The sequence below is a fragment of the Oncorhynchus nerka genome, linkage group LG18, assembly GCF_034236695.1.
Source record: "Oncorhynchus nerka isolate Pitt River linkage group LG18, Oner_Uvic_2.0, whole genome shotgun sequence".
Classification (NCBI taxonomy): Eukaryota; Metazoa; Chordata; class Actinopteri; order Salmoniformes; family Salmonidae; genus Oncorhynchus; species Oncorhynchus nerka.
The window spans coordinates 75196015-75221738 of record NC_088413.1 but is presented as its reverse complement, the minus strand read 5'-3'; the positions used below and the strand labels follow the sequence as shown (position 1 = coordinate 75221738).

General features: G+C 40.9%; 3 protein-coding genes across 7 annotated transcripts in view; 2 read left to right on the top strand and 1 right to left on the bottom strand.

The window, feature by feature from the left end:
- LOC115146460 (ena/VASP-like protein) overlaps positions 1-3459 on the top strand; it is an 84259-nt gene extending 80800 nt beyond the window's left edge. For all 4 annotated transcript variants that reach the window (XM_029688550.2, XM_065004347.1, XM_065004346.1 and 1 more), the window contains one exon: positions 1193-3459. In XM_029688550.2, coding sequence (XP_029544410.2) covers positions 1193-1230 — 38 coding nt within the window. In that variant the 3' untranslated portion in view covers positions 1231-3459. The remainder of the gene's footprint in view (positions 1-1192) is intronic.
- A 252-nt stretch (positions 3460-3711) lies between these two features.
- On the bottom strand, positions 3712-14047 carry degs2 (delta(4)-desaturase, sphingolipid 2). The gene is made up of 3 exons (XM_029688547.2): positions 13895-14047; positions 5068-5810; positions 3712-4221 (listed from the first exon to the last, which is right to left on the bottom strand). Exons 1-3 carry the CDS (start codon positions 13974-13976, stop codon positions 4078-4080), a joined length of 969 nt encoding a protein of 322 aa, XP_029544407.1. The 5' UTR covers positions 13977-14047; the 3' UTR covers positions 3712-4077.
- Positions 14048-15253: 1206 nt separating this feature from the next.
- On the top strand, positions 15254-20751 carry LOC115146457 (transcriptional repressor protein YY1-like). Of its 2 annotated transcripts, none has more exons than XM_029688545.2 (5): positions 15254-15864; positions 16978-17140; positions 18825-18912; positions 19169-19327; positions 19525-20751. In XM_029688545.2, exons 1-5 carry the CDS (start codon positions 15363-15365, stop codon positions 19705-19707), a joined length of 1095 nt encoding a protein of 364 aa, XP_029544405.1. In that variant the 5' UTR covers positions 15254-15362; the 3' UTR covers positions 19708-20751. The 2 variants fall into 2 exon arrangements, with proteins under 2 accessions (XP_029544405.1, XP_029544406.1); XM_029688546.2 differs by having other exon boundaries at positions 15256-15864; positions 18852-18912.
- The last annotated feature ends 4973 nt before the right edge of the window (positions 20752-25724 follow it).

The window sequence follows — 25724 nt, the reverse complement described above, 5'->3', positions numbered from 1 at the left end:
AAGGTATCAAAACAACAAAGGTATCCTAATTAACAAAGGTATCCTAATTAACAAAGCTATCCTAATTAACAAAGGTATCAAAACAACAAAGGTATCCTAATTAACAAAGGTATCAAAACAACAAAGGTATCCTAATTAACAAAGGTATCCTAATTAACAAAGGTATCCTAATTAACAAAGGTATCAAAACAACAAAGGTATCCTAATTAACAAAGGTATCAAAACAACAAAGGTATCCTAATTAACAAAGGTATCAAAACAACAAAGGTATCCTAATTAACAAAGGTATCCTAATTAACAAAGGTATCAAAACAACAAAGGTATCCTAATTAACAAATGTATCAAAACAACAAAGGTATCCTAATTAACAAAGCTATCCTAATTAACAAAGGTATCCTAATTAACAAAGGTATCAAAACAACAAAGGTATCCTAATTAACAAAGGTATCAAAACAACAAAGGTATCCTAATTAACAAAGGTATCCTAATTAACAAAGGTATCCTAATTAACAAAGGTATCCTAATTAACAAAGGTATCCTAATTAACAAAGGTATCAAAACAACAAAGGTATCCTAATTAATAAAGGTATCAAAACAACAAAGGTATCCTAATTAACAAAGGTATCCTAATTAACAAAGGTATCCTAATTAACAAAGGTATCAAAACAACAAAGGTATCCTAATTAACAAAGGTATCAAAACAACAAAGGTATCCTAATTAACAAAGGTATCCTAATTAACAAAGGTATCCTAATTAACAAAGGTATCAAAACAACAAAGGTATCCTAATTAACAAAGGTATCCTAATTAACAAAGGTATCAAAACAACAAAGGTATCCTAATTAACAAAGGTATCAAAACAACAAAGGTATCCTAATTAACAAAGGTATCAAAACAACAAAGGTATCCTAATTAACAAAGGTATCAAAACAACAAAGGTATCCTAATTAACAAAGGTATCCTAATTAACAAAGGTATCCTAATTAACAAATATATCCTAATGAAGTATGTCCTAAGAGGATGGTAGGCATGCAGTTGATCTGTTTACTAATTCATAGTAATCCCCATTCCTTTTGAAATAGACAAAGGTTCAGTGATAATGGCATCCTCCCATCCTCTGTCTACCCAACACCTGCACACGCACACGCACAATAACAAGGCACTATTTTCTCCATGTTGTCTTCTCTTTCAGCCATTAGACAAGAAATTGGTCGAATCCATACATGTTAATCTGTGGACAAGAGGATGTGCTGGAGCATGAAGGATTAGAAGGTGTGCTGGAAAGGAATGTTCTCAACATTTCTGTGACGAGGTGAAAATATTGCTGTGACGCTGCAGAAAGGTTGAGCCAACATTGAGTCTGCTGTGCAGAACAGAAAGGTGAAGAAGAAGAAGAAGTTGGAGAAAGAAAGTGAATGAGAGAGAAAATAATGGTCAAATGAACAAAGGATGGACGGAAGGATGGATAGACGCTTGCACCTTTTTCATTTTTTTCGTCCCCATTTCTGTGCATTTCGAGACAGTCCAGTTTGCAGCTCTCAGTCTGTTCTAAGTCTTATAATAGAAAATATTTTTGTTTTCTTAAGTTTTTACTGTTTTATTATTATTGTTTTTTTAAACTGTGATTATTTTATTATTCATACCATCATATATATATATATAGAGAGAGAGAGACAAAAGACAAACTGTTGTTCTTCATTGGCGGGTTCTAGAGGAAACTTGCACACCAATTACATCAGCCTTTTAGATTTGATATGATTTACTTTATCCTTGGGTGTTTGACCAGCACATATGGCACATACTATGCTTTAGTCACCTGACCTCAGTTTTTAAAAAGCTTTTTATCTATTTACCAGTAACAGGGCAGTGTTCATTGGGCCCCAAATGGAAGAAAACTGACAAACGGGGAGGGAGTACCGTTCTCCATTGTAAAAAGTTTTTAAAATATGTTCCATTTTGTGCCCTAATAAACACAACCCCGGTGTATAAAAATCACTGTAATTTTGGGATCATTCAAAAAACGTACCAACAACTGTAAATTCACCATCTACGTATTCCCAAAATAGATCAAATGATCCCTAGGCTGCCCCTACGAAACCCATACAGTAGTCTATATCAGAGTTGTCAAACGCTAGTCTTCAACAAGGTCCGGAGGGCCGCAATGAAAATTAGTTACATTTCCTTGCTGTCAAAATCCCCCCCCCCAAAAAAAATTGTCTTCGATGCTGCCATATTGTCTAGCTTTCATTTTGGTGATTTAAAAAAAAAAATTATTTCACCTTTATTTAACCAGGTAGGCAAGTTGAGAACAAGTTCTCATTTACAATTGCGACCTGGCGAGTTGGACACAGTCAAGAAACAGTATGAACGTAGGTCCATTATCATTTATACACAGTTTTGACTTGGTTTTAGTCATTTTTGTATATTGAGTCCCCCCCCCACACCTAAAAAAATAAAAAATATGCAAAAAAAATATTTTTGGTTTTTACTCAAACCACCCCTCACGGGCTGGAACCCCTCACGGGCAGGAACCCCTCACCCCTCACGGGATTGGAACCCCTCACGGGCCGGAACTCCTCACCCCTCACGGGCCGGAACTCCCCCCTCACGGGCCGGAACCCCTGTCCCCTCACGGGCCGGAACCCCTCTCCCCTCACGGACCGGAGCCCCTCACCGGCCGGAACCCCTGTATATGTTTGACACCCCTGGTCTATATGGTTTAGTCCGGTGTATTAACCATGCATTTTGTTTTTAAATTGGGTTTTCAAAATGGTGGTACATTTACAATGGTGGTTTGTTTTTTTGTGAATATCCTCCTTGCTATTTAAAGTAACTGTCCAGTTTTCAATGAAACATGATCTATAATTACAATATGAATGAAATACTTCAATTACAAAAAGCATGTTAAAAAGCAGCTTTTCTGTGTTGGAATGGTGTGGGCGTATCTTAACAACAGAATGGTGTGGGTGTATGCCGATCATTAAAAATATTCACGCGAGTAAACCGCTGATTGGCCAGCTCAGCCAATGAGGCAGGATGACATCATTCTCTATGAGGAAATAGCATTTTTTTTATTCGATCCGTTTGAGATACAAGTTTGAGGTGGGGTTTTTGTTAATGTTTTTTTTCTCTCCAATTTATGCTTTGGCCACATACGAGTGTAGGATGAGTCATCAACATTATTTGGGTATGGGTTAACAGAATATTAACTTTTAAAAGTGAGATTTTCACTGGACAGTTACTTTAAGGTTGAACTTGAATTTGATATGTGAAAATGGAGCCAGTTGCAAAATAAATTAAAAGTATACATAAATCAATTCAAAAGTTTTGTGTGATGAAAGGAGAAAAAAAATATTGGGGGAAAATATGATTTAATATCGGTTGTGACATATTCACTTTGACTAAGTTCTGAATTAAATTTCAAAAATCGGAAAGTAAATTAATTTAAACCAAACCATAGACCTGTCTCCTGTCTACAGTATGAAGTGGTGTGTTGCATTCTTCAATTATTATGACAATAAAAAATAAAAACATTTTCCATCGGATGTTACAATAGTAAAAAAAATATACAATGTACACGAACAGTGTAGGCTATACAAAACCTGATATAGAAGTTGTGCTTTTGTTCTTAAAATAGCTCTTGTAAAGAAATACCTGTTACATAGTTCTAGCATTACAGATTTATATTCACACACAGAAACCTCACACATGTAATAACATAACTTTTTATTCAATTACATTTCTGTTAGAAACATTGTTAGCAATATTATCTATTTATTTTCTTGATTAAAAAACAACTTGTGTGGTGAGCATCAAACAGAGCTTCACTGAAATACAGCTCCTCTTACTGCAAAGTACATTTGAATGTTTCATTCTCTGCACTGTTCTGCACACTCACAGTATGGTAAACCTAATGATTGGCATTGTGTCTTTTGCCTGCCCACGTGTGCTACTGTCAAGTAAATCACATGATAAAACGAGGTGAAAAGGAGCCTGGAGTGCCACTGTCTGAAAGCAATGTTTCACTATGACAATCAGTACCACTGAATATTGGGGGAAAGTGTTTTGATGTGGCACCTACTCCTGCTTGACCAGCTTATATTCCCGCTTGATCCTGGTGTAGGGACCGATGCTGTCATCAAAGACAAAGTCCCACAACACCCGGATCCAGGAAGTGTGCTGTGGTAGGGAGTCGTAGTACTCTGCTGCCATCTTCTTCACCTGGCACAGATAACAGATCAGTTAGAGGGGACTCTGTCAGCACGAGGAGCCAACATAAGTCATGTCAGACTGCAACATGTCACTTTATTATTTGAGGTTGATAATGAATTGTAATTCCTAGGTAACAGCAAATATCACTAGGGCTTGTCATTTAGGAGTATAATCAGCTTTCCCACAACTGACAAAAATGTATAGGAGGTGCACACATTTTCTGGAATTTTCTGAGGACAAAGAAAAACAACCACAACAGTTAACTTTAGAGTGCTTGTTTGTAGAGGATAGAAAGTGTAAAAAGATCCTATTCGTCTCAGACATTACACCAATAGTTAATGAGTTATAAATTCAGGCCAGTCTTTTAAGCAATACTTCCAGTTGAAACCAGTGGAGGCTGCTGAGGGGAGGACGACTCATAATAATGGCTGGAACGGAGCGAATGGAATGGCCTCAAACTATGTGTTTGATACTATTCTACGACTTCCGCCGCCGGGCATTACCACGAGTCCGTCCTCTCCAATTAAGGTGCCACCAACCTCCTGCGGTTGAAACGCCTCTCCCATCTACTATCTGATGACTCTCCCATTGGGGATATTGTTTAGAGCATTATCTTGAGACAGACATCTAAAACCAGTGATCATTTCCCTTAACCACTGATCAAGTAAGCCACATACAGGGGTACACATTTTTTTTTTGGGGGGGGGACCTAAAATCATGGTACAATATTGAGATTTAATATCAGACCTAAAATCATGGTAGTCCATTGGGATTTCAGATTGGATTTACCTAAAATCATAGTTGACCTAAAAATGGTGGTCCGCTATCAACACTGTGTTTGAGATTTCAACTCACCTGAGGCAGCTTACTGCCAGGTATACTGGGGAAGTCATGGTGCTCCATGTGGTAACCCACGTTGAAGGTGATCCGGTTCAGTGAGCCGTAGTAGGAGTATGTCTCGTGGCCCTTCAGGAACATGTAGTGCTCCGCTATGAAGTGTCCAGAGATGGGATGTAGGCCCATGCATAAAATGGACCCGGCTATGAGGTAAACAATTGGCTTCAGCCCCCATAGGTAGAATATCACAAAGTTCACTGCAAATTGAACAGCGGCATTCATCAGCTCTAGTCTGGAGACTGGCTTGGGGTTCACCACTAGAGGGCGCAGTGCGTAGAACAATGGCTGGAGGAAGAGCCACAGGACCTTCCGCAGGGGTGTGCAAAAGAACCAGCCCTCCGCGTCCGTGGGGATGTCCACATCTAGGCCGTCGCCACCCAGGTAGCGGTGGTGGTCGATGTGGTACTTCTTGAACGAGGCCGAGTAGGGCAGTCCAATGGGGAGGTTGGCCCATATGGCAAACCATCGGTTGAGGCGCGCCAGCTTGTTGCCGAACGCAACGTTGTGGGAGATATCGTGAATGGCGAGGGTCAGCGAGTGGTTGATGCAGCCGCCGAAGCCGTATGACCAGAAGAACACCCACTTCCAGGGGAGGTCGTGGACCATGTAGCAGGCCAAAAGCTGGGTGAGAACCATCCCTGTCACCACCCACTTCAACTGGGGGTCAGGCCCCATCAGGGACTTGATCTCTGGGTATTTTGCTTAGGAGGACACAAAAAAAATAAAAAAAATAAGTAACAAGATTTTATTTTACTAGGAAAGTCAGGAAAGAACAAATTCTTATTTTCAATGACAGCCTAGGAACAGTGGGTTAACTGCCTGTTCAGGGGCAGAACAGGGGGTTTGAACTTGCAACCTTCCGGTTACTAGTCCAACGCTCTAACCACTAGGCTACCCTGCCACGCCAAGATGAGACTCATTCAAAGTAAACACATTCTGACCCTGGTCAGTTTCGCTGCATTGTACCAGTTTCTATATCGTTTTTTTTTCTCTCACACAAGTTGATTCGAGGTTAGACATCAGATTGGTTCGTGCACTTATTTTCTCCTGTTCAGAATTGGACGAGCCCATTGGCTAATGCAATTTGGTCTGCCGCATTGCTTTCACATCATTTGCATAACATCAGCATGCAAACTGTTCTGAATCAAATTTTATTAGTCACATGTGCCGAATACAACACGTGTAGACCTTACAGTGAAATGCTTACTTATGAGACCCTAACCAACAATGCAGTTAAAAAAAAATACGGATAAGAATAAAAGTAGCAAGTAATTAAAGAACAGCAGTAAAATAACAATAGCAAGACTATATACAGGGGGGCACAGAGTCAATGTGCGGGGGCACCAGTTTGTTGAGGTAATATGTACATGAAGGTAGAGTTATTAAAGTGACTATGCATAGATGATAACAACAGAGAGTAGCAGCGGTGTAAAAGAGGGGGGGGCTACAATGCAAATAGTCTGGGTAGATATTTGATTAGCGGATCAGGAGTCTTATGGCTTGGGGGTAGAAGCTGTTTAGAAGCCTCTTGGACCTAGACTTGGTGCTCCGGTACCGCTTGCCGTGCGGTAGCAGAGAGGACAGTCTATGACTAGGGTGGCTGGAGTCTTTGACCACTTTTAGGGCCTTCCTCTGACACCGCCTGGTGTAGAGGTCCTGGATGGCAGGAAGCTTGACCTCAGTGATGGGCCGTACATGGCCACATGGCATCACATGGCATCACTGTACACTACCTGGTATGGCAGAGCAGTTGCCATACCAGGTAGTGATGCAACCAGTAAGTAAGTAAGGAAACTCTGGAAAACAATATTGTATAGTGCCTTCAGAAAGTATTTAAACCCCTTGATTTTTTCCCACAGTTGTGTAACAAAGTGGGATTAAAATTAATTGTCTTTTTTTTTCAAAGATCTACACAAAATATTTTTATATATTTTTATTAATTGAAAATGAAACACTAATATAGTTTGGTTAGATACAGTTGAAGTCTGAAGTTTACATAATTTTCCCCTTCTCATGATGCCATCTATTTTGTGAAGTGTACCAGTCCCTCCTGCAGCAAAGCACCCCCACAACATGATGCTGCCACCCCCGTTCTTCACGGTTGGGATGGTGTTCTTCAGCTTGCAAGCCTCCCCCTTTTTCCTCCAAACATAATGATAGTCATTATGGCCAAACAGTTCTATTTTTGTTTCATCAGACCAGAGGACATTTCTCCAAAAAGTACGATCTTTGTCCCCATGTGCAGTTGCAAACCGTAGTGTCGCTTTTTTATGGTGGTTTTGGAACAGTGGCTTCTTCCTTGCTGAGTGGCCTTTCAGGTGATGTCGATATAGGATTTGTTTTACTGAGGATAAAGATACTCATGTACCGGTTTCCTCCAGCATCTTCACAGGGTCCTTTGCTGTTGTTCTGGGACTGATTTGCGCATTTCGCACCAAAGTACGTTCATCTCTAGGAGACAGAACGCGTCTCCTTCCTGAGCGGTATGACGGCTGCGTGGTCCCATGGTGTTTATACTTGCATACTATTGTTTGTACAGATGAACGTGGTACCTTCAGGCATTTGGAAATTGCTCCCAAAGATGAACCAGACTTGTGGAAATCTACAAGTTTTTTTTCTGAGGTCTTGGCTGATTTCTTTTGATTTTCCCATGATGTCAAGCAAAGACTCACTGGAGTTTGAAGGTAGGCCTTGAAATACATCCACAGGTACACTTCCAATTGACTCAAATGATGTCAATTAGCTTATCAGAAGCTTCTGACGCCATGACATTTTCTGAAATTTTCCAAGCTGTTTAAAGGCATAGTCAACTTAGTGTATGTAAACTTCTGACCCACTGGAATTGTGATACAGTGAGTTATAAGTGAAATAATCTGTCTGTAAACAATTGTTGGAAAAATTACTTGTGTCATGCACAAAGTAGATGTCCTAACCGACTTGCAAAAATGATAGTTTGTTAACAAGAAATGTGTGGAATGGTTGAAAAACAAGTTCTAATGACTCCAACCTAAGTGTATGTAAACTTCCGACTTCAACTGTAAGTATTCAACCCCCTGAGTCAATACATGATACAATCACATTTGGCAGTAACCACAGCTGTGAGTCTTTCTGGATAAGTGCCTGGATTGTACAATATTTGCCCATTATTCTTTAACAAATTCTTCAAGCTCTATCAAGTTAGTTATTGATCATTGCTAGACAGCCATGTTCCAGTCTTCCCATAGATTTTCAAGACGATTTGAAGTCAAAACGGTAACTACAGTAGGCCACTCAGGAACAGTCAATGTCATCTTGGTAAGCAACTCCAGTGTATAATTGGCCTTGCGTTTTAGGTTGTTGTGTGGACTCCCAGTATCTGTTGGAAAGCAGACTGAACCAGTTTTTCCTCTAGGATTTGGCCTGTGCTTACTTCTATTCCATTTATTTTCATCATAAAACAACTCCCTTTCCGATGACAAGCATACTCATAACATGATGCAGGCCACCACCATGCTTGAAAATATGGAGTGATACTCAGTGATACTCAGTGGTGTGTTGTTCTGGATTTACCCCAAACATAATGCTTTGTATTCAGAACAAAAAGTTAATTTCTTTGCCACATTTTTTGAAGTTTTACTTTAGTGCCTTGTTTTGGAAGGCTTCCTTTTCACTCTGTCATTTAGGTTAGTATGGTGGAGTAACCACAATAGTGTTGATCCATCCTCAGTTCTTTTATCACAGTCATTAAACTCATAATAGTTCTAACTGGTTTTAAAGTCACCATTGGCCTCATAGTGAAGTCCCTGAGCGTTTCCTTCCTGTTGGTCAACTGAGTTAGGAAGGACTCCTGTATCTTTGTAGTGACAGGGTGTATTGATGCGCCATCCAAAGTGTCATTAATAACTTCACCATGTTCAAAGGGACATTTAATGTCTGCTTTTTTTTACCCATCTACCAATAGGTGCCCTTCTTTGCGAGGCATTGGAAAACCTCCCTGGTCTTTGTAGTTGAATCTGTGCTTGAAATTCACTGCTCGACTGAGGGACATTACAGATAAGTGTATGTGTGGGGTACAGAGATTGTATGTGTGGGGTACAGAGATTGTATGTGTGGGGTACAGAGATTGTATGTGTGGGGTACAGAGAGTGTATGTGTGGGGTACAGAGATGGTATGTGTGGGGTACAGAGATGGTATGTGTGGGGTACAGAGATGGTATGTGTGAGATGGTATGTACAGAGATGGTATGTGTGGGGTACAGAGATGGTATACAGAGATGGTATGTGTGGGGTACAGAGATGGTATGTACAGAGATTGTATGTGTGGGGTACAGAGATGGTATGTGTGGGGTACAGAGATGGTATGTGTGGGGTACAGAGATGGTATGTGTGGGGTACAGAGATGGTATGTGTGGGGTACAGAGATGGTATGTGTGGGGTACAGAGATTGTATGTGTGGGGTACAGAGATGGTATGTGTGGGGTACAGAGATTGTATGTGTGGGGTACAGAGATGGTATGTGTGGGGTACAGAGATGGTATGTGTGGGGTACAGAGATGGTATGTGTGGGGGGTACAGAGACAGAAGATGATGTGTATGTGTGGGGTACAGAGATGGTATGTGTGGGGTACAGAGATGGTATGTGTGGGGTACAGAGAGTGTATGTGTGGGGGTACAGAGATGGTATGTGTGGGGTACAGAGATGGTATGTGTGGGGTACAGAGATGGTATGTGTGGGGTACAGAGATGGTATGTGTGGGGTACAGAAATGGTATGTGTGGGGTACAGAGATGGTATGTGTGGGGTACAGAGATGGTATGTGTGGGGTACAGAGATGGTATGTGTGGGGTACAGAGATGAGGGTAGTCATTCAAAAATGATTATAACATTTGTAAAATATATCTAAAAACATGATTCCACTTTGACATTATTGTGTGTAGATCAGTGACACAACATCTACATGTAATCAATTTTAAATTCAGGATGTGACCCAACTAAATGTGACCAAAGTCAAGGGGTGTGAATACTTTCTGAAGACACTGTACATGTCATAGTAAACCCATAGTCTCACCTACCTACAGTTCTCCCTTCCATTTGCCAACTTACAATTTATATTATTTGTCCACTATTTCATGCCTGGGAAATCAAATCATTCACAACTTTTGGGTGAACAGGTTCTCAGAAGCCCTTTTGATGATGTGACGGCAACTTTTACATTTCCTGCACTCATTGGTCCAATGACCCTTCAACTAACCACCTGTGATTTGTTTTAAATGCTAAATACACCCTTTACCACTGTCTAGCTGAGCTATTCTCTAAAAGTGTATTACAGTATATGGGAATTCATAATGTTGGGGCAAAACTAAATGTATTTCTTTACTGCAATACAATTGTAAAAAAGTTTGCACCCCTTTCGCCCTCAGAACAGCCTCAATACGTCGGGGCATGGACGTTCCACAGGGATGCTGGCCCATGTCGACTCCAATGCTTCCCCCAGTTGTGTGAAGTTGGCTGGATGCCCTTTGGGTTGTGGACCAAACTGTTGAGCATGAAAAACCCAACAGCGTTGCAGTTCTTGCCAGACACAAACCAGTGCACCTGGCACCTACTACCATACCTTGTTCAAAGGCATAATTCTGCTGTCATCCATCCACCCTCTGAATGGCACACATACACAATCTATGTCTCAATTGTCTGAAGGCTTAAAAAAATAATTCTTTAACCTGTCTCTTCCCCTTCATCTACACTGATTGAAGTGGATTTAACAGGGGATATCAGGGGATCATAGCTTTCACCTGGATTCACCTGGTCTGTGTCATTGAGAGAGCAGGTGTTCATAATGTTTTGTACACTCAGTGCATATACAGTACAGTATATGGGTAATATTGATAAATTGATAAACAAGCAACAAATAAAAATGTGTTTAAAATGAAAACCGAGATTACTGCATTAAAATATAAACTGTAGGCTATATAGGCCTATTTTAATCATATTTAAAAAATATTTCATGTTCAATCAATTGAGTTCTATTTTGTTACTTTTAGGCTATAATGTCAAAATGTGTAGCCAAACATGATGTGCTAAATCGGTGATTTTAGGCATTTTGTTGGGTAAGCATTAGAATATGTCTTGTCAATATTTGCAGCCGTTGGTGGTAATATTTGTCTAGGAGCATATCTGTAGTCAGTATTGTGAAAGAATTCTAATGTTGAGGTAAGATTTGAATGAAGAAAGCTTATCCGAGAGCAAAGTTCCCTTTCTTTCGATCCTATCAGTGTCACACGCTCTAACGAAGCGACCGTTTTCTCTGCGTAGTGTGTTGGGAAACGCATGTTACATCGTCGACCATTGCAGGAAAGACGCATTGTTAAAAAAAAAATTTTAAAAACTCTTTAGCCTTAAATCACTATTGGGAAACCGGGGCCAGATTTGGAAGTAAACTTAATTGATTAAATTTAAAAACATGACTTTTCAAAATACTTGAAAGCATTAGACAAGCAACATTTCAATAAATACCCAAATGAGAGGCTGATCGATAAACAAAATAATTTAATGAAACAGAAAAGTACGTCTATGAATGTATGTATGTATGTACGTAACAGTATGGCGTGAAGGAGCCAAAACACCGTGGCTAAGATACAATACCACCACCAGCCGACTGGCCACCTCTCTCATTGTGAGCCTAATTTCCTCAGTCTACAGTCCTGCTGGACAGCACAGGGTATCATAAAAAACAAAAGCTTTTAATAATTTAGGAACCAAGCAACGGATCACAATTTGGTATTTTCATTCACGCCAATGGAACGATAAAGGGGAACACGCCCCTTTAAATACACATATGAATCATTGCAAAAAACATGTGTTCAAGTTAGATGACTTCAAGGATGAGCTCGAGAAAATGTTGATTGCTCAGATATTAGACCAATAAGACACTAGAATAAAAGTGTGTATTGGGTATCGTTCCACCTCAAAAAGCACAAGAAAGAGAATTGACAACCGCCATCTCAGATTGTAGTGAAATCATTTATGTTGTTAGAAACAGATAATATTAGTATCCCCCCTCTGACAAGTACAGTAGTATGGATAGTGATGTTTTTCTCTCTGTTCAAAGAAGTGAGTCATTGAGGTTAAGTCCCATCCTGCATCCAGATTCCAACCAATAGGCAGTTATGTTCCTGCTATTAGGTGCAAAAAGTTTGAAGACCCCCCCCCCCCATGTTAAAGAGATAGTTGACCTAAATTACAAAATTGCGGTTCGTTTCCTTACCTTGTAGTCTATCGACTTGGTATGATAACAACATATGCTTTGGTTCTTGGCCACTGTTTCAAATGCTAACTTTTACAATTGATTTGAATTACTCATGTCTCGTCTTACTCATTGTTAGAAAATAAGTTTGATCCAAATCGCATGTAAGGTATATTGATATATTCATTGAATATTATACGAATCATAGAAGTAAAAAATTGCTCATTTGGGTGGAATCAATTACCTTAATTTGTCAGATATCAAATTATATTTCAACTAAATAATGTTGCAGGAATGCTAAGCCTATCTCTTTCTAAATACAGAAACAATTTCAGAACAATCTGAGATGTGGGATGTCATGGCTTGCTCAAATGACATGGAATGACCCTCTTGAAAAGCCAGATTTGTGGTGCCTTCAACATTACCACAGTGTGGGCATTACAGTTGTTGTATAATGATAGAGCATACCATCTGAATTCTGGATTGAAGGAATATAAATATAATTACTAATTACCATATGACTTAATGGTTGGTGACTACTATCATGCTATCCTTTGCATCAGTCTTTGACATTGGGCCATTCGAGGGGAATGTGTCTTGTTACCTAGCAAAGTCAATGGGCTTAGTCAGCTGCACCTGTTATTATCACCATGTTGCCCATTGTTCTACATGTCAAAAAGATAAAATGGGGGATCAGTTTACATCACAGGAGGTTAGTTGCATCGTAATTGGGCAAAACGGCTGTATTAGTGGCTGGAGCAGAATAGGATCAAATACATCAAACATGATTTCCATGTGTTTGATGCCATTCCATTCACTCCATTTTATATAACTTTATTTATTTAGAGTCTTAAGAAAGAGATCCACTGTTGATCACTGTCAGCTTCGATTTTTCAAGTATCATAATGACAATACTGGCATTCACTTGGTTTCATTGTGCTTGTATTCACAAACACCTCTATTGTGTAAGCTGTTTTTATTACACAATATAATATTACAATATGAAAACATAAGAAACTAAAAGTAGGACAGGTGGTTTTGTTTTGCAAATCTAGTAGGCTGCTTTGTCTTGTGAAAAAAAAAATCGGAGTCCATATTCCCTTACGTTTCAGCATTGGCAAATAGCCTAGTACTGTAGACTATCTCTGCAGTACATCATGGTGAATGAGTTGGGCTACTCCAATCAATCATATGCTGCTAGGGTGTTAAACTCCAGTTTCACTGCATGAGTGGTTGTGTAACCTTTATTTAACTAGGCAAGTCAGTTAAGATCAAATTCTTATGTACAATGACGGCATAACACCGGCCAAACCCAGACGACGCTGGGGCAATTGTGCGCCGCCCTATGGGACTCCCAATCATGGCCGGTTGTTATACAGCCTGGAATCAAACCAGGATGTCTGTAGAAATGGTTGCGACATTTCTGACAGGTAAGACGTAAGCTATTCATTTGAAAACAGGTAAAACCGGATACGATTTTAAAAGAAGACAAGAACTTTGTATTAGCAGTACAACTTTACTTTAAAACGTAGTTATTTCGTTTACGTTAAGGCAACAGCTTACCTAATATTTCTTTTCTTCGTGAAGTATGAGGCTGATCATTGTAGACCCATTCAAAGTCTCCCCGTTCACCTGTCTTATCCATTTCGATGCTCTTGATACCCGCGGGAGCGCAGTGGCAATGCGTGCCTCACCTACACACACTACTTTACAAACACACCCTCTCAACCGTAAAGGTGAAAGGTGTGCGACCAAAAAGCTCCTCCCCAGCGGATAGTAATTATTGGGTGTTTCAAGTTGAAATAATTATAGATATAACATAATATTGTTGCATAACTTACACTTTGTAAATGAATCTCAACAAGATGCATGAGTTGATTATACACGTGGATTGTAATACATTTTCACGAATCCTTTATTGCACAAACACATAAACAACCCCAATACATCAAATCAAATCAAACTTTATTTGTCACATGCGCCGAATACATGTGTAGACCTCACCGTGAAATGCTTTCGAACAAGCCCTTAACCAACAGTACAGTTCAATAAAGAGTTAAGAAAATATTTACCAAATAAAGTAAAAAATTAAATAAAGTAACACAATAAAATAGCAATAACGATATACAGTGGGTACCGGTATCGAGTCAATGTGGGGTGGGGTGTTGGTGTACAGGTAGGGGTGAAGTGACTATGCATAGATAATAAACAGTGAGTAGCAGCAGTGTACAAAACAAATGGGGGGGGGGTCAATGTAAATAGTCCGGTGTCCGTTTGATTAATTGTTCAGCAGTCTTATGGCTTGGGGGTAGAAGCTGTTAAGGAGCCTTATCGATATTGTGACAATAAATTAAACTATATTCGATATCAATTTGTTTGTGTATATGATGCATAGTGGATAAATGTTGAATGACTGACTGATCTACAAATAATAGTGGTTATTTAATGATGCAAGGTGATTGTACATCAGTCAATCGGCATTCACCTGCGCTGATCATCTGCAATGTCGTACAAGCTGTAAATGGGCGTGCTCCTCTGCTCAGGAGTTGCTGACGCTTGCCAGATCTTACAACGCCTGGATAGGTATTTTAAATATCAGATAACCACATATGTTATAGCAATCTGTCAATCGATGACGTCGCACGCAACAATTGGTTGACGATGCATGCAACGTCTGAGCAGGGGAACCCGATCTAATGCAATGTTCCCTTCATGTCAGAAACTCGGGACCCTTAAGTTCAAATGAACCGAAGTCATTTGCGTAGTCATATTGATTGATTCTGTTGCCTCCCAATTTAGAAACTCGAGATCCTACCTCCTAAATTAGCCAGTCATAAATTCCGAGTTTTCGACATGATAAGAACGCGGCATATGTATGTAACCCATGAAGTCTCGCGAGACTATGTAGCCAAAGCGTAGTGGCGACGGGAGTAGAACAGAGTGGAGTTTGTTGTCGAAGAAGGAGGAAGGCAGCGTAGAGGGGGGGAACTGCTATAGAAAACATAACTGTGAGGAGTTTAGGGTTTTCAATATGGCATCAGGTGATACCCTGTACATCGAAACGGACGGCTCGGAGATGCCGTCAGAAATAGTGGAACTCCATGAAATCGAAGTGGAGACAATCGAGACAACAGTTGTTGGAGAGGACGACGATGAACAGCCAATGATCGCTTTACAGCCCCTCGACTCAGATGATCCACACTCAATGCATCACCATCATCAGGAGGTAATATTGGTGCAAACTCGAGAAGAGGTGGTTGGTGAAGATGATTCGGACATGCACGGGGACGATGATTACGAGGACCAAATTCTTATACCTGTCCCAGTCCCTGCCGCCGAAGAGGAATACATCGAACAGACTCTGGTGACTGTCGCTGGGAAGAGCTCGGGGCGGACGAAGAAGGGGGGAAGCGGGAAGAGAAATAAAAAGAACTACTTGGGTGCACCGGAGTCCAGTGGTAGAAAATGGGAACAGAAACAAGTCCAGATAAAGACTTTGGAAGGAGAGTTTTCGGTGACGATGTGGGCATCGGGTAAGTTTCGAGTTCTGTCGAAAGTGTGTTCTTGCAAGCTTGCCACCTGCATTGTTCTCACTGTGCATTCCCTGGTACAAGGCCTCGTACGGACGCTGGCCTCTGGCTAATTTCAGTAGAATTCTGCACTGTTTTTCACGTCCGAATTGCGTACGGTGTATTTGAAATGTATTTTTTTGTTTTTATGGGAAGCCATGTTTTATGTGTTGATGGGCGCCGCCATGTTCCCCTGGACCAGTATGGCGGACCGAAAAAATGGCGTTGATTTGTCCGGGGAAAGATGGCGGCGGGTGGGAACGAGTGCGCTGCTGCTGGCCCCGGAGTAGGCCGCTGTGGCGCAGTTCAGCACAGGGCCTCGGCTCGAAGCTCCTCGTCAAGAGCTGGGGGGGAAGGAGGGTAGCAACTAGAAAGATATGTCACATAAGACTGTGTGGGATGTGCTACTGCTAGTTCGCTTTCTAATCGTGGGGAAGAGTTACAAGAATGGCATCTCAATAGTTTGATATTTTAATCACTACATTTTTTTTAAAGCAAATTTTACATTGGTGCATTTTTGATACACCCTTAGATTGGCTTTCGTCAGACAGTAAACGTTAGCTAGCTTGCTAATTTGTTTAGCTATACTGACTGTAGCCGACTAAACTCAACAATTTACTATGGCGTTGAGTGGCGACTAGGCTTTCAATTTAGCGACTAGAATTGGTATTAAATGGTTACTACGTTTGTTGACCTGTTATTTAGCTAGTTTACTAAATTAGCCAACTCAACGATTAACGATGGATTTCAGTAGCAACTAGAGTGGGGAGTACCAAGATCACATAAAAACATTTTTTCCAATAAAGATCTACGGCTATTCCACACATTCTTTAAAACATAGGGCCCTTCAAACGGAACTAGCCTAAATGTACATTCACTTTATGTTCAGCTGTTCACCAACAGCATTAACACAATGAAGTGCCACAGCCTTCATATATTTTCCTGATGGATGTGCAGCGTGGTTGAAATGGTGTCATATTCTTTATTGATTGATATTCTAATGGCAAATTTGGGTCAGACATCACAAAACATATACCTGTGCGTCTGTTTTAACTCTGCTCCTGTCCTCCGTCTCAGATGACAAGAAGGATGTTGACCATGACACTATGGGAGAGGAGCATGTCATTGGGGATAATTCTCCTCCCGATTACTCGGAGTACATGACAGGGAAGAAGCTCCCGCCTGGAGGCATTCCAGGCATCGACCTGTCAGACCCCAAACAGCTGGCAGAGTTCGCTAGGTGAGTTACAGAAATGTTCATTAGTCAGTCACTCCAGGATTCAGCCATCTCAAAAAATGTAGCGACGTCGACTATTCCCAGCATATAATGAAAAGGCTTGCAAATTTGACCAATTGCTGCACTATTTTAGCATAAAACTGTCAGATAATCTCAATATTATTGCATAAAACTGTCCCATGTGTGTTTGTGTGATATTCCAAATCCCTGTATCGTAATAATACTTTTTGATGAGATTGTCCGCTTGTTCCACTGGATGTCATAAGGTGAACGCACCAATTTGTAAGTCGCTCTGGATGAGAGCGTCTGCTAAATGACTTAAATGTAAATGTAATGTTCTCATGTTGTCTTTTTTGGTCTCATCTCCTTCGCTTTGTCTGTACTGTGTGCACCTTCCTATTTACACCAGAGATCTGTGTATGTCAAGGTGCTCATGTCTCCTCCTCCAAATTTTGGCAAGAGTGAAACCTCTGGCTTGGCCTCCTCTCTGTTTACCCACACACACACCAAACCCCTCCCCCAACCTCTTAAGCCCCTCCCCCTGCCACTCACAACAAAGATGAGAGATCACATCTTCCTCTCCGACAAGAGGTTTCAACTCGCTATTTGCAAAATCAGACATATATGGACATTGAAACACATTGAGACATTATTTTACTGTAATAGAGAAGTTACCCTTTCTACCTATATCCTTTTCATGAATTGTCTGCTCTGTGCACAATTTGAGCTGTTATTTCTAAAACGGGAGTATCAATTAACATTGATTGTGGAAAATGTGTGCTCAGCCTGTCGTGAGTGACATTGGGGTTACCACTAGCAGCATTTTAGCCACAGACTGTTATACGAGCGGTCTAGTATGTGTTTTATAAATGTGCAGTAAGCAGAAAACACAATTTTATATAAGGAATTGGCAACTCATTCTCATTCAGAGAATTGATTTCAACATCTTAACAAAGTGGACAGGCTAACATGCTGTTCAAACAGTTGGAGATGGATAGAAGGGTGTGTTCATAACAATCCAACTGTTCTGTCTTGTTAGCAAATAGATCCAAGTTTGCTAAATTTGAAATATAAAACATTAGCTGGCTAATCACTAGCACATGGGCTTGTGGTTAAATTTGTAACAAAAATGCGGTTTTCATAGACAGAAAGCAGGATCAGTAATTATTGCAAAAATTATTATTTAGGTAATATAATTAAATGTTGTGCAAGGCATATATTTAAATTGTTTTTTTCTGTTGCGTCCCGATGTACTATTAGAACTGTTTGCCGTTGAACTCCGCAGGTATGGAAAGAATGCGTTACCAAATGTGCTTTAGTACAGCTTGAAAGTCCCCCAAAAACATTCCTTGCTCCAGGACACTTCACTTCAACCTAGGACAGTAAAGTAAAAGGAGTACTCCGTCTGCATTGATATGAGACATACAGACGCACATTTTCACTATATACAAAAGTATGTGGACACCCCTTCAAATTAGTGGATTTGGCTATTTCAGCCAAACGTTTGTATATGGAGGTTGCATGCCTGCGTGCTCGATTTTATACATAGTGTATAATTTATGCCATTTAGCAGACACTTTTATCCAAAGCGACTTAGTCATGCATACATTTTACGTAAGGGTGGTCCCGGGAATCAAACCCACTATCCTGGTGTTACAAGCGCCATACTCATCCAACTGATCTACAGTGGACCACGATCTGTCATCTCTTGCAGGATGAAGCCACGGAAAATCAAGGAGGACGACTCTCCCAGGACGATAGCTTGCCCTCACAAAGTACGTGTGCTCTACTAGTCTAACTGGTATTAGAGAGAGAATGGCAAGACAGCCACTAGAACACAATGGCAAGACAGACACTAGAACACAATGGTATGACTAGCACAGGTGTTTGGGTGAATAATGGTAGTCAACTAACCGCTATGCTCTGTGGATGGCTATAGCTTATTATATTTTTAGATGCTCTGATGTGGATCAATTTGGTTATGTTATTTCTGAAGTTACACTGATTAATTGCTACCTTTTGCCCCTGCAGGGATGCAGTAAAATGTTCAGGGATAACTCTGCAATGAGGAAGCACCTGCACACCCACGGACCACGTGTTCACGTCTGCGCCGAATGTGGAAAGGCCTTTGTCGAAAGCTCCAAACTGAAGAGGCATCAACTTGTTCATACCGGCGAGAAGCCTTTCCAAGTATGTTTCCCCCGGCTCCTTCAAAATGGCTTCTTAATGAGAGATCTACTTCTACAATTTCACTGTATACATTTAGTTTGAATCACACTTCCAGCGTAACGGCCTACGTGGCACGTATATGACCATACACCAATAGGGGCCCAGATTGTCAACCAGCAATGCAGCCTTGTAATTAAAGTCTACTCTCTTTCTTCCAGTGCACATTTGAGGGTTGCGGAAAGCGGTTCTCCCTGGACTTTAACTTACGCACGCACGTGCGGATTCACACTGGAGACCGACCCTACGTCTGTCCGTTTGACGGCTGCAACAAGAAGTTTGCCCAATCCACCAACCTCAAGTCTCACATCCTCACACACGCTAAAGCTAAAAACAATCAGTGACCGTGAGCCAACCAACTACAACCCCCCCCCCCCCCCCCCCCCCCATATCTTCACCACGGCAGAAGCGTCACATCCCCTAAGAGATATGAAATCCCCTTTGTATTGTTTCTAGGGAAATGTTTTGAGAGAATGACCTTACTGACTTTTTGATATGTACAGAGATGAAAATGACGAACTCTAAAGACGCGTTACCCCCCCCCCCCACCACCACCACTTTCATCTTGGCACGATCCCCAAGGAAAAGCATAAAGTTTCTCCTTGTGAAGATGTTGATTTTTTGGGACCTGCACTTGAAAAGAAAAGTTATTTATACTGCAGCACCCAAAGACAAAGAATTGACCGTTAAAGTTGTTCTCCATCAGCATAGCGAAGTAATTGCTTTTTAATTTTGTACCTTTTTCTAAGTGTGCATGTTGTACACTCTTATTTTTCTTCTTCTTCTCTGGCTGAGCTGTTTTGTGTTTTCCCTGAGAAATCTGTGGTAACCCTCCTTGGAGAATTTGCTGTTTATTATACCTCCCTGCTTTTCCCCTTGTAAAATGTTTCTGGGGGGGGGGGGGTATTCTTTAGATTAATTTTGTATAATTGAAACGTACAGCTATATTGGAATTGTGTAGATAATAGCAATGTGATTTAAGTAGTGTTAACTGATTCAAAGCATTTCTATTCCCCCCCCCCTGCACGGCCAGAGAGCAACACATCGTGTCATGTCCATCAAGTCCTTTGTTTAGTTGGAACACACAATACAACCAGAAGTGGTGCTCGGTTGCATCATTAGAATGTATTGTACAGGCTGCATTACCTTTTGCTAAAATGTACCTCCCCCAATAAGTTGCCAATACAAACCTGCCCATTAGCAAGCACTTATTAGAATTTTGTTTCAGAATTCCTATTTTATGTAGTGTTAACGGTTGTAATGGATTAAAGTCATTTTGAATGTGACATTTAACATTGGTAGGGACTGTTCAAAATTGGTACCAACATTTTAATAAAATGGTTGATAGGAGCTTGTAACATGTTTAAAATATATGACTGGTATTTACAGGTAAATGGTCCGTGTGGATTTTTGCTCTTTAGTCCGATGTCCATCCCTTTGTGCTTGGTCATGTCATTCAAGTAGTTTAATGGAAATTCTGTACAGCAGATACGGAAAAGAAATCAAATATCCCCACCAGTATATAGTTAATTTCCTAAAGACAATCAAGTTAACAAGTATTGACAGGAAGACTGGATCCTATATTTCAAAATAAAAATCCAACTCTATTCAATGTTTACAATCAATGCAGAGTTTTTTTTTCAGTCTAATACAATGGATAATTTCCCTCAAATCTATTCAAGTGGAACAATGCTGGTTGGTAGAGATTTGCCGACTCAATTTACTCAATGAGCACATCAATATTAGTTTGTAAGTAGTTGGCCTTTGTGCAACCACAGCAGAACACTGGAACACGATTACACCATGGGAACTGTTTCTTCTCATGCAAAACTCTTTGTCCAAGATTCAGATAAGAAATGTAGAGCACAAGCCTAACTTTACCACCATTTGAGCAGAAATATTTATCAGAACATGCATGCAAAAACGAGATAAATGTTAATCCCTGTTTGACCAACATAACTTGCCAGTGATTACCCCACCCAAGTACCTTGCCAGTGATTACCCCTCCAGAGTACCTTGCCAGTGATTACCCCTCCAGAGTACCTTGTCATTGATTACCCCCCCAGAGTACCTTGTCATTGATTACCCCCCCAGAGTACCTTACCATTGAATACCCCCTCAGAGTACCTTGTCATTGGTTTACCGCCCCCAGAGCACCTTGCCAGTGATTACCCCACCAGAGTACCTTGCCAGTGATTACCCCACCAGAGCTAGTTACGATCATATGGCTGAATGATTAACTTGTAACTGGAAATTAACGTACATTTTAAATAATGGACCAAAATCTTAAAAGATTTAGATGCACTATTGTAAAGTGGCTGCTCCACTGGATGTCATAAGGTGAATGCACCAATTTGTAAGTCGCTCTGGATAAGAGCGTCTGCTAAATGACTTAAATGTAAATTTTATGTAAATGCAAACAACCTGAGACGAAGGATTGCATGGTTTGAAATTACATTTCAAATTTATTTTTATTTTTTATCTGTCCCTTGTAATTTACAATGGGAGAAAGGAGCCTTCGCTTGCACCATATCAGCAGGCAGCTGCAAATGTGTGTTCAGAACGTTGCAGATAGAAGTGTAGCGAATAGCGGCTGACACTATATTTCTATCTGAACAATGTTCTGTTTGTCGAAACAGAGCCCTAGGTGTTATTTTCTCCACTAACAGCGCAGCCAGCAGACCAGGGAAGTTAGGCGTTCCCAATCTGGTGACAATCCGCGCAGAAACCTTCCCCTGGATCTGCTCACTCCGAGTATGGGTAACTGGATACATGTCTGAAAGTTGGCGTATCAACAGCGATGGTGTAACACCAGTGCTCCATTACTGGTTAGATAGGCCATAGCCAGATGCACCGCCGGTCAGCTTAATGTTTACATAGCAGGTTAAGAGAACCAATGTAGCAGGTTAGAGAATGAGGTTAAGGTTAGGAAAAGGGTTAGACTTAGCTAAAATGGTACAGTTGTCAACAATCGACTTGTCGTGCAGCCCAATCAGCAACGCAATACAGTCTTAAGTGGCAACAAATCTGCCCAATTAGCAGATTTGCTTTCCATAGACCCACTTCTGTTACCTGGTAAAATAAGGGTAAAATATTTTTTTAAAGACACCCATATGACTTGCCTGTCCAGATAGCTCAGGTGACAACCATCAAATCAAATTTTATTTGTCTCAATATTCGTAAACAACAGCTGTAGACTAACAGGCCCTTCCCACCAACACAAGGAATAAATTCACAATGATTAATGATAACTTGGGCTACTAGTACTGAGTTGCTGTGCAGGAGTACGAGGTAAATTAGGTAGTTATGTACATATGGGCAGGGATAAAGTTACTAGTCAAAAGAATAGATAAAACAGTAACAGCAGCATATGTGATGAATCAATAGAGTTAGTGCAAAAGGTTTCAATGCAGATAGTTAAATAGTTAACCATGCATCAGTACCGCTTGCCGTGCGGTAGCAGAGAGAAAGGGTGGCTGGATTTGTATTGGGCTGTATGCACAACCGTCTGTAGCGCCTTGCGGACGGATGCCAAGCAGTTGCCATACCAAGTGGTGATGTAGCCAGTCAAAATGCTCTCAATGGTGCAGCTGTATAACTTTTTGACAAACTGATGGCGCATGCCAAATCTTTTCAGCCTCCTGAGGGGGAAAATGCCTTGTCAAGTGCTACAGGGTGATAGTAATTTAAACAGGTTACCTTGGCGTTCCTGTGCACAGGGACTATGGTCATCCAGAACAACTGGTGCTCTCTTGCATGGTTCAGTGTTGCTAGCCTCGATGCGAACATAGAAGATATTTAGCTCGTCCGGTAGGCTCGCGCTACTGGACAGTTCGCTGTTGGGTTTACCTCGGATGAATCTCGGAACATATTCCAGTCTGTGCTAGCAAAACAGTCCAGTAGCTTAGCATCCACTTCATCAGACCACTTCTGTTTTAAGCGTGTCCCTGGTACTTCCTGTGAGTTTTTGCTTGTAAGCAGGAATCAGGAGGATAGAGTTTTAGTATTTTTATCCCGAATGTTGTGATATCCAATTGGTAGTTATAGTCTTGAACCATGTCGGCAAAAGCCGTACGGACTCGGGAGAGGCGAAAGTCAAGAGCAGTCAACACTAGGAGCACCACCTATGGGTGAGCATATGTTGTTTGCTCATGGCTCTATACAGCTCGTTGGGCGGTCTTAGTGCCAGCATCGGTTTGTGGTGTTAAATAGACAGCTACGAAAAATATAGATCTAGACTCTCTTAGTAAATAGTATGGTCTTACCACCCCTTATCATGAGGTATTCTAACAGGCTAGAATAACCTTGAGACTTCCTTAACATTAGAGATCACGCACCAGCTGTTGTTAACAAATAGACACACCACCTCCCCTGAGCTTCCTGACTCCACCGCTCTGTCCTGCCGCCAATGTATAGAAAAAACAGCTAGATTTATATTTACCGTCCTTGTTCAGCCATGACTCGGAGAAACATAGGATGTTACAGTTTTTAAGATTAGTTAACCAACTAATAGTCTCGAATGGAGCTCATCCAGTTTATTCTCCAGTGAATGGAGGGTAGAGGCGATTTATCCACTCACCGACATAGTCTCGTCCGGAATCCCGCACGCCGGCCTCTATAGTGCTGTCTATAGCACCGTCTCCTCCTCCTTACTCACCTTGATGCAGGTGTAACGGATGTGAAACGGCTAGCTTAGTTAGCGGTGGTGCGCGCTAAATAGCGTTTTGCTCTGAGACCTTGAAGTAGTAGTTCCCCTTGCTCTGCAAGGGCCGCGGCGTTTGTGGAGCGATGGGTAACGATGCTTCGTGGGTGACTGTTGTTGATGTGTGCAGAGGGTCCCTGGTTCGAGCCCGGGTATGGGCGAGGGGACGGTTTAAAGTTATACTATTACACAGGGACACTTGGTCGGAAAGAGTTCTCCTTTAGTCAGGTGTCTGCAGCCCGTTCCACTATCACATGAGGTGATACAGTTCAAGTATGAAAACAGACTTCATGGAATTTCTCATTTTATCCAAGATGACTAGTATGGATTACAAAAAAACGGTTGTCCACAATTTAAGTAAGTAATTTAAATCATTGTTTCATAGACCTGCCTAACTAAAAAAATATATATTTTTATCTTTATTTAACTAGGCAAGTCAGTTAAGAACAAATTCTTATATGATACTACACACACATTGCCAGAGTAACAATGACATCACCACAGACACCTCACCTCTTACAACATCCACACCTGCTTGGGTTTACACTATTCAAGTAGTCTAGATAGGGTTACAAAGGGAGGGTATATTACTGGTCACATTTGCCCCACTGTATTTTCTTTCAACTGGCAGGTGTGTTCCCAAGATGGAACTTTCCTCCAGACCGTCTCCTCTTTGTCAACACTTCATTGAGGTCCTGCCCATTGAGTGGAAAGCATTATCACATCCATAACATTGTTTGTCACAACCTTAACTGCTTGTTAAACTATTACTGTACTAGCTATCTACAGCTACCTACCTATAACAATACAAGCTACCTACCTATAACCATACTAGCTACCTACAGCTACCTACCTATTACTGTACTAGCTACCTACCTATAACCATACAAGCTACCTACCTATAACCATACTAGCTACCTACAGCTACCTACCTATTACTGTACTAGCTACCTACCTATAACCATACTAGCTACCTACCTATAACCATACAAGCTACCTACAGCTACCTACCTATTACTGTACTAGCTACCTACCTATAACCGTACTACCTACCTACCTATAACCACACTAGCTACCTACAGCTACCTACCTATTACTGTACTAGCTACCTACCCATTACCATACTAGCTACCTACCCATTACCATACTAGCTACCTACAGCTACCTACCTATTACTGTACTAGCTACCTACCCATTACCATACTAGCTACCTACCTACCCATTACCGTACTAGCTACCTACAGCTACCTACCTATTACTGTACTAGCTACCTACCCATTACCATACTAGCTACCTACCTATTACTGTACTAGCTACCTACCTATAACTGTACTAGCTACCTACCTATTACTGTACTAGCTACCTACCCATTACCATACTAGCTACCTATCTATAACTGTACTAGCTACCTACCTATAACTGTACTAGCTACCTACCTATAACTGCACTAGCTACCTACCTATTACTGTACTAGCTACCTACAGCTACCTACCTTTAACCATACTAGCTACCTACCTTTAACCGTACTAGCTACATACCTATAACCATACTAGCTACCTACCTATAACCATACTAGCTACCTACCTATAACCATTCTAGCTACATACCTATAACCATACTAGCTACCTACCTATAACCATACTAGCTACCTACCTATAA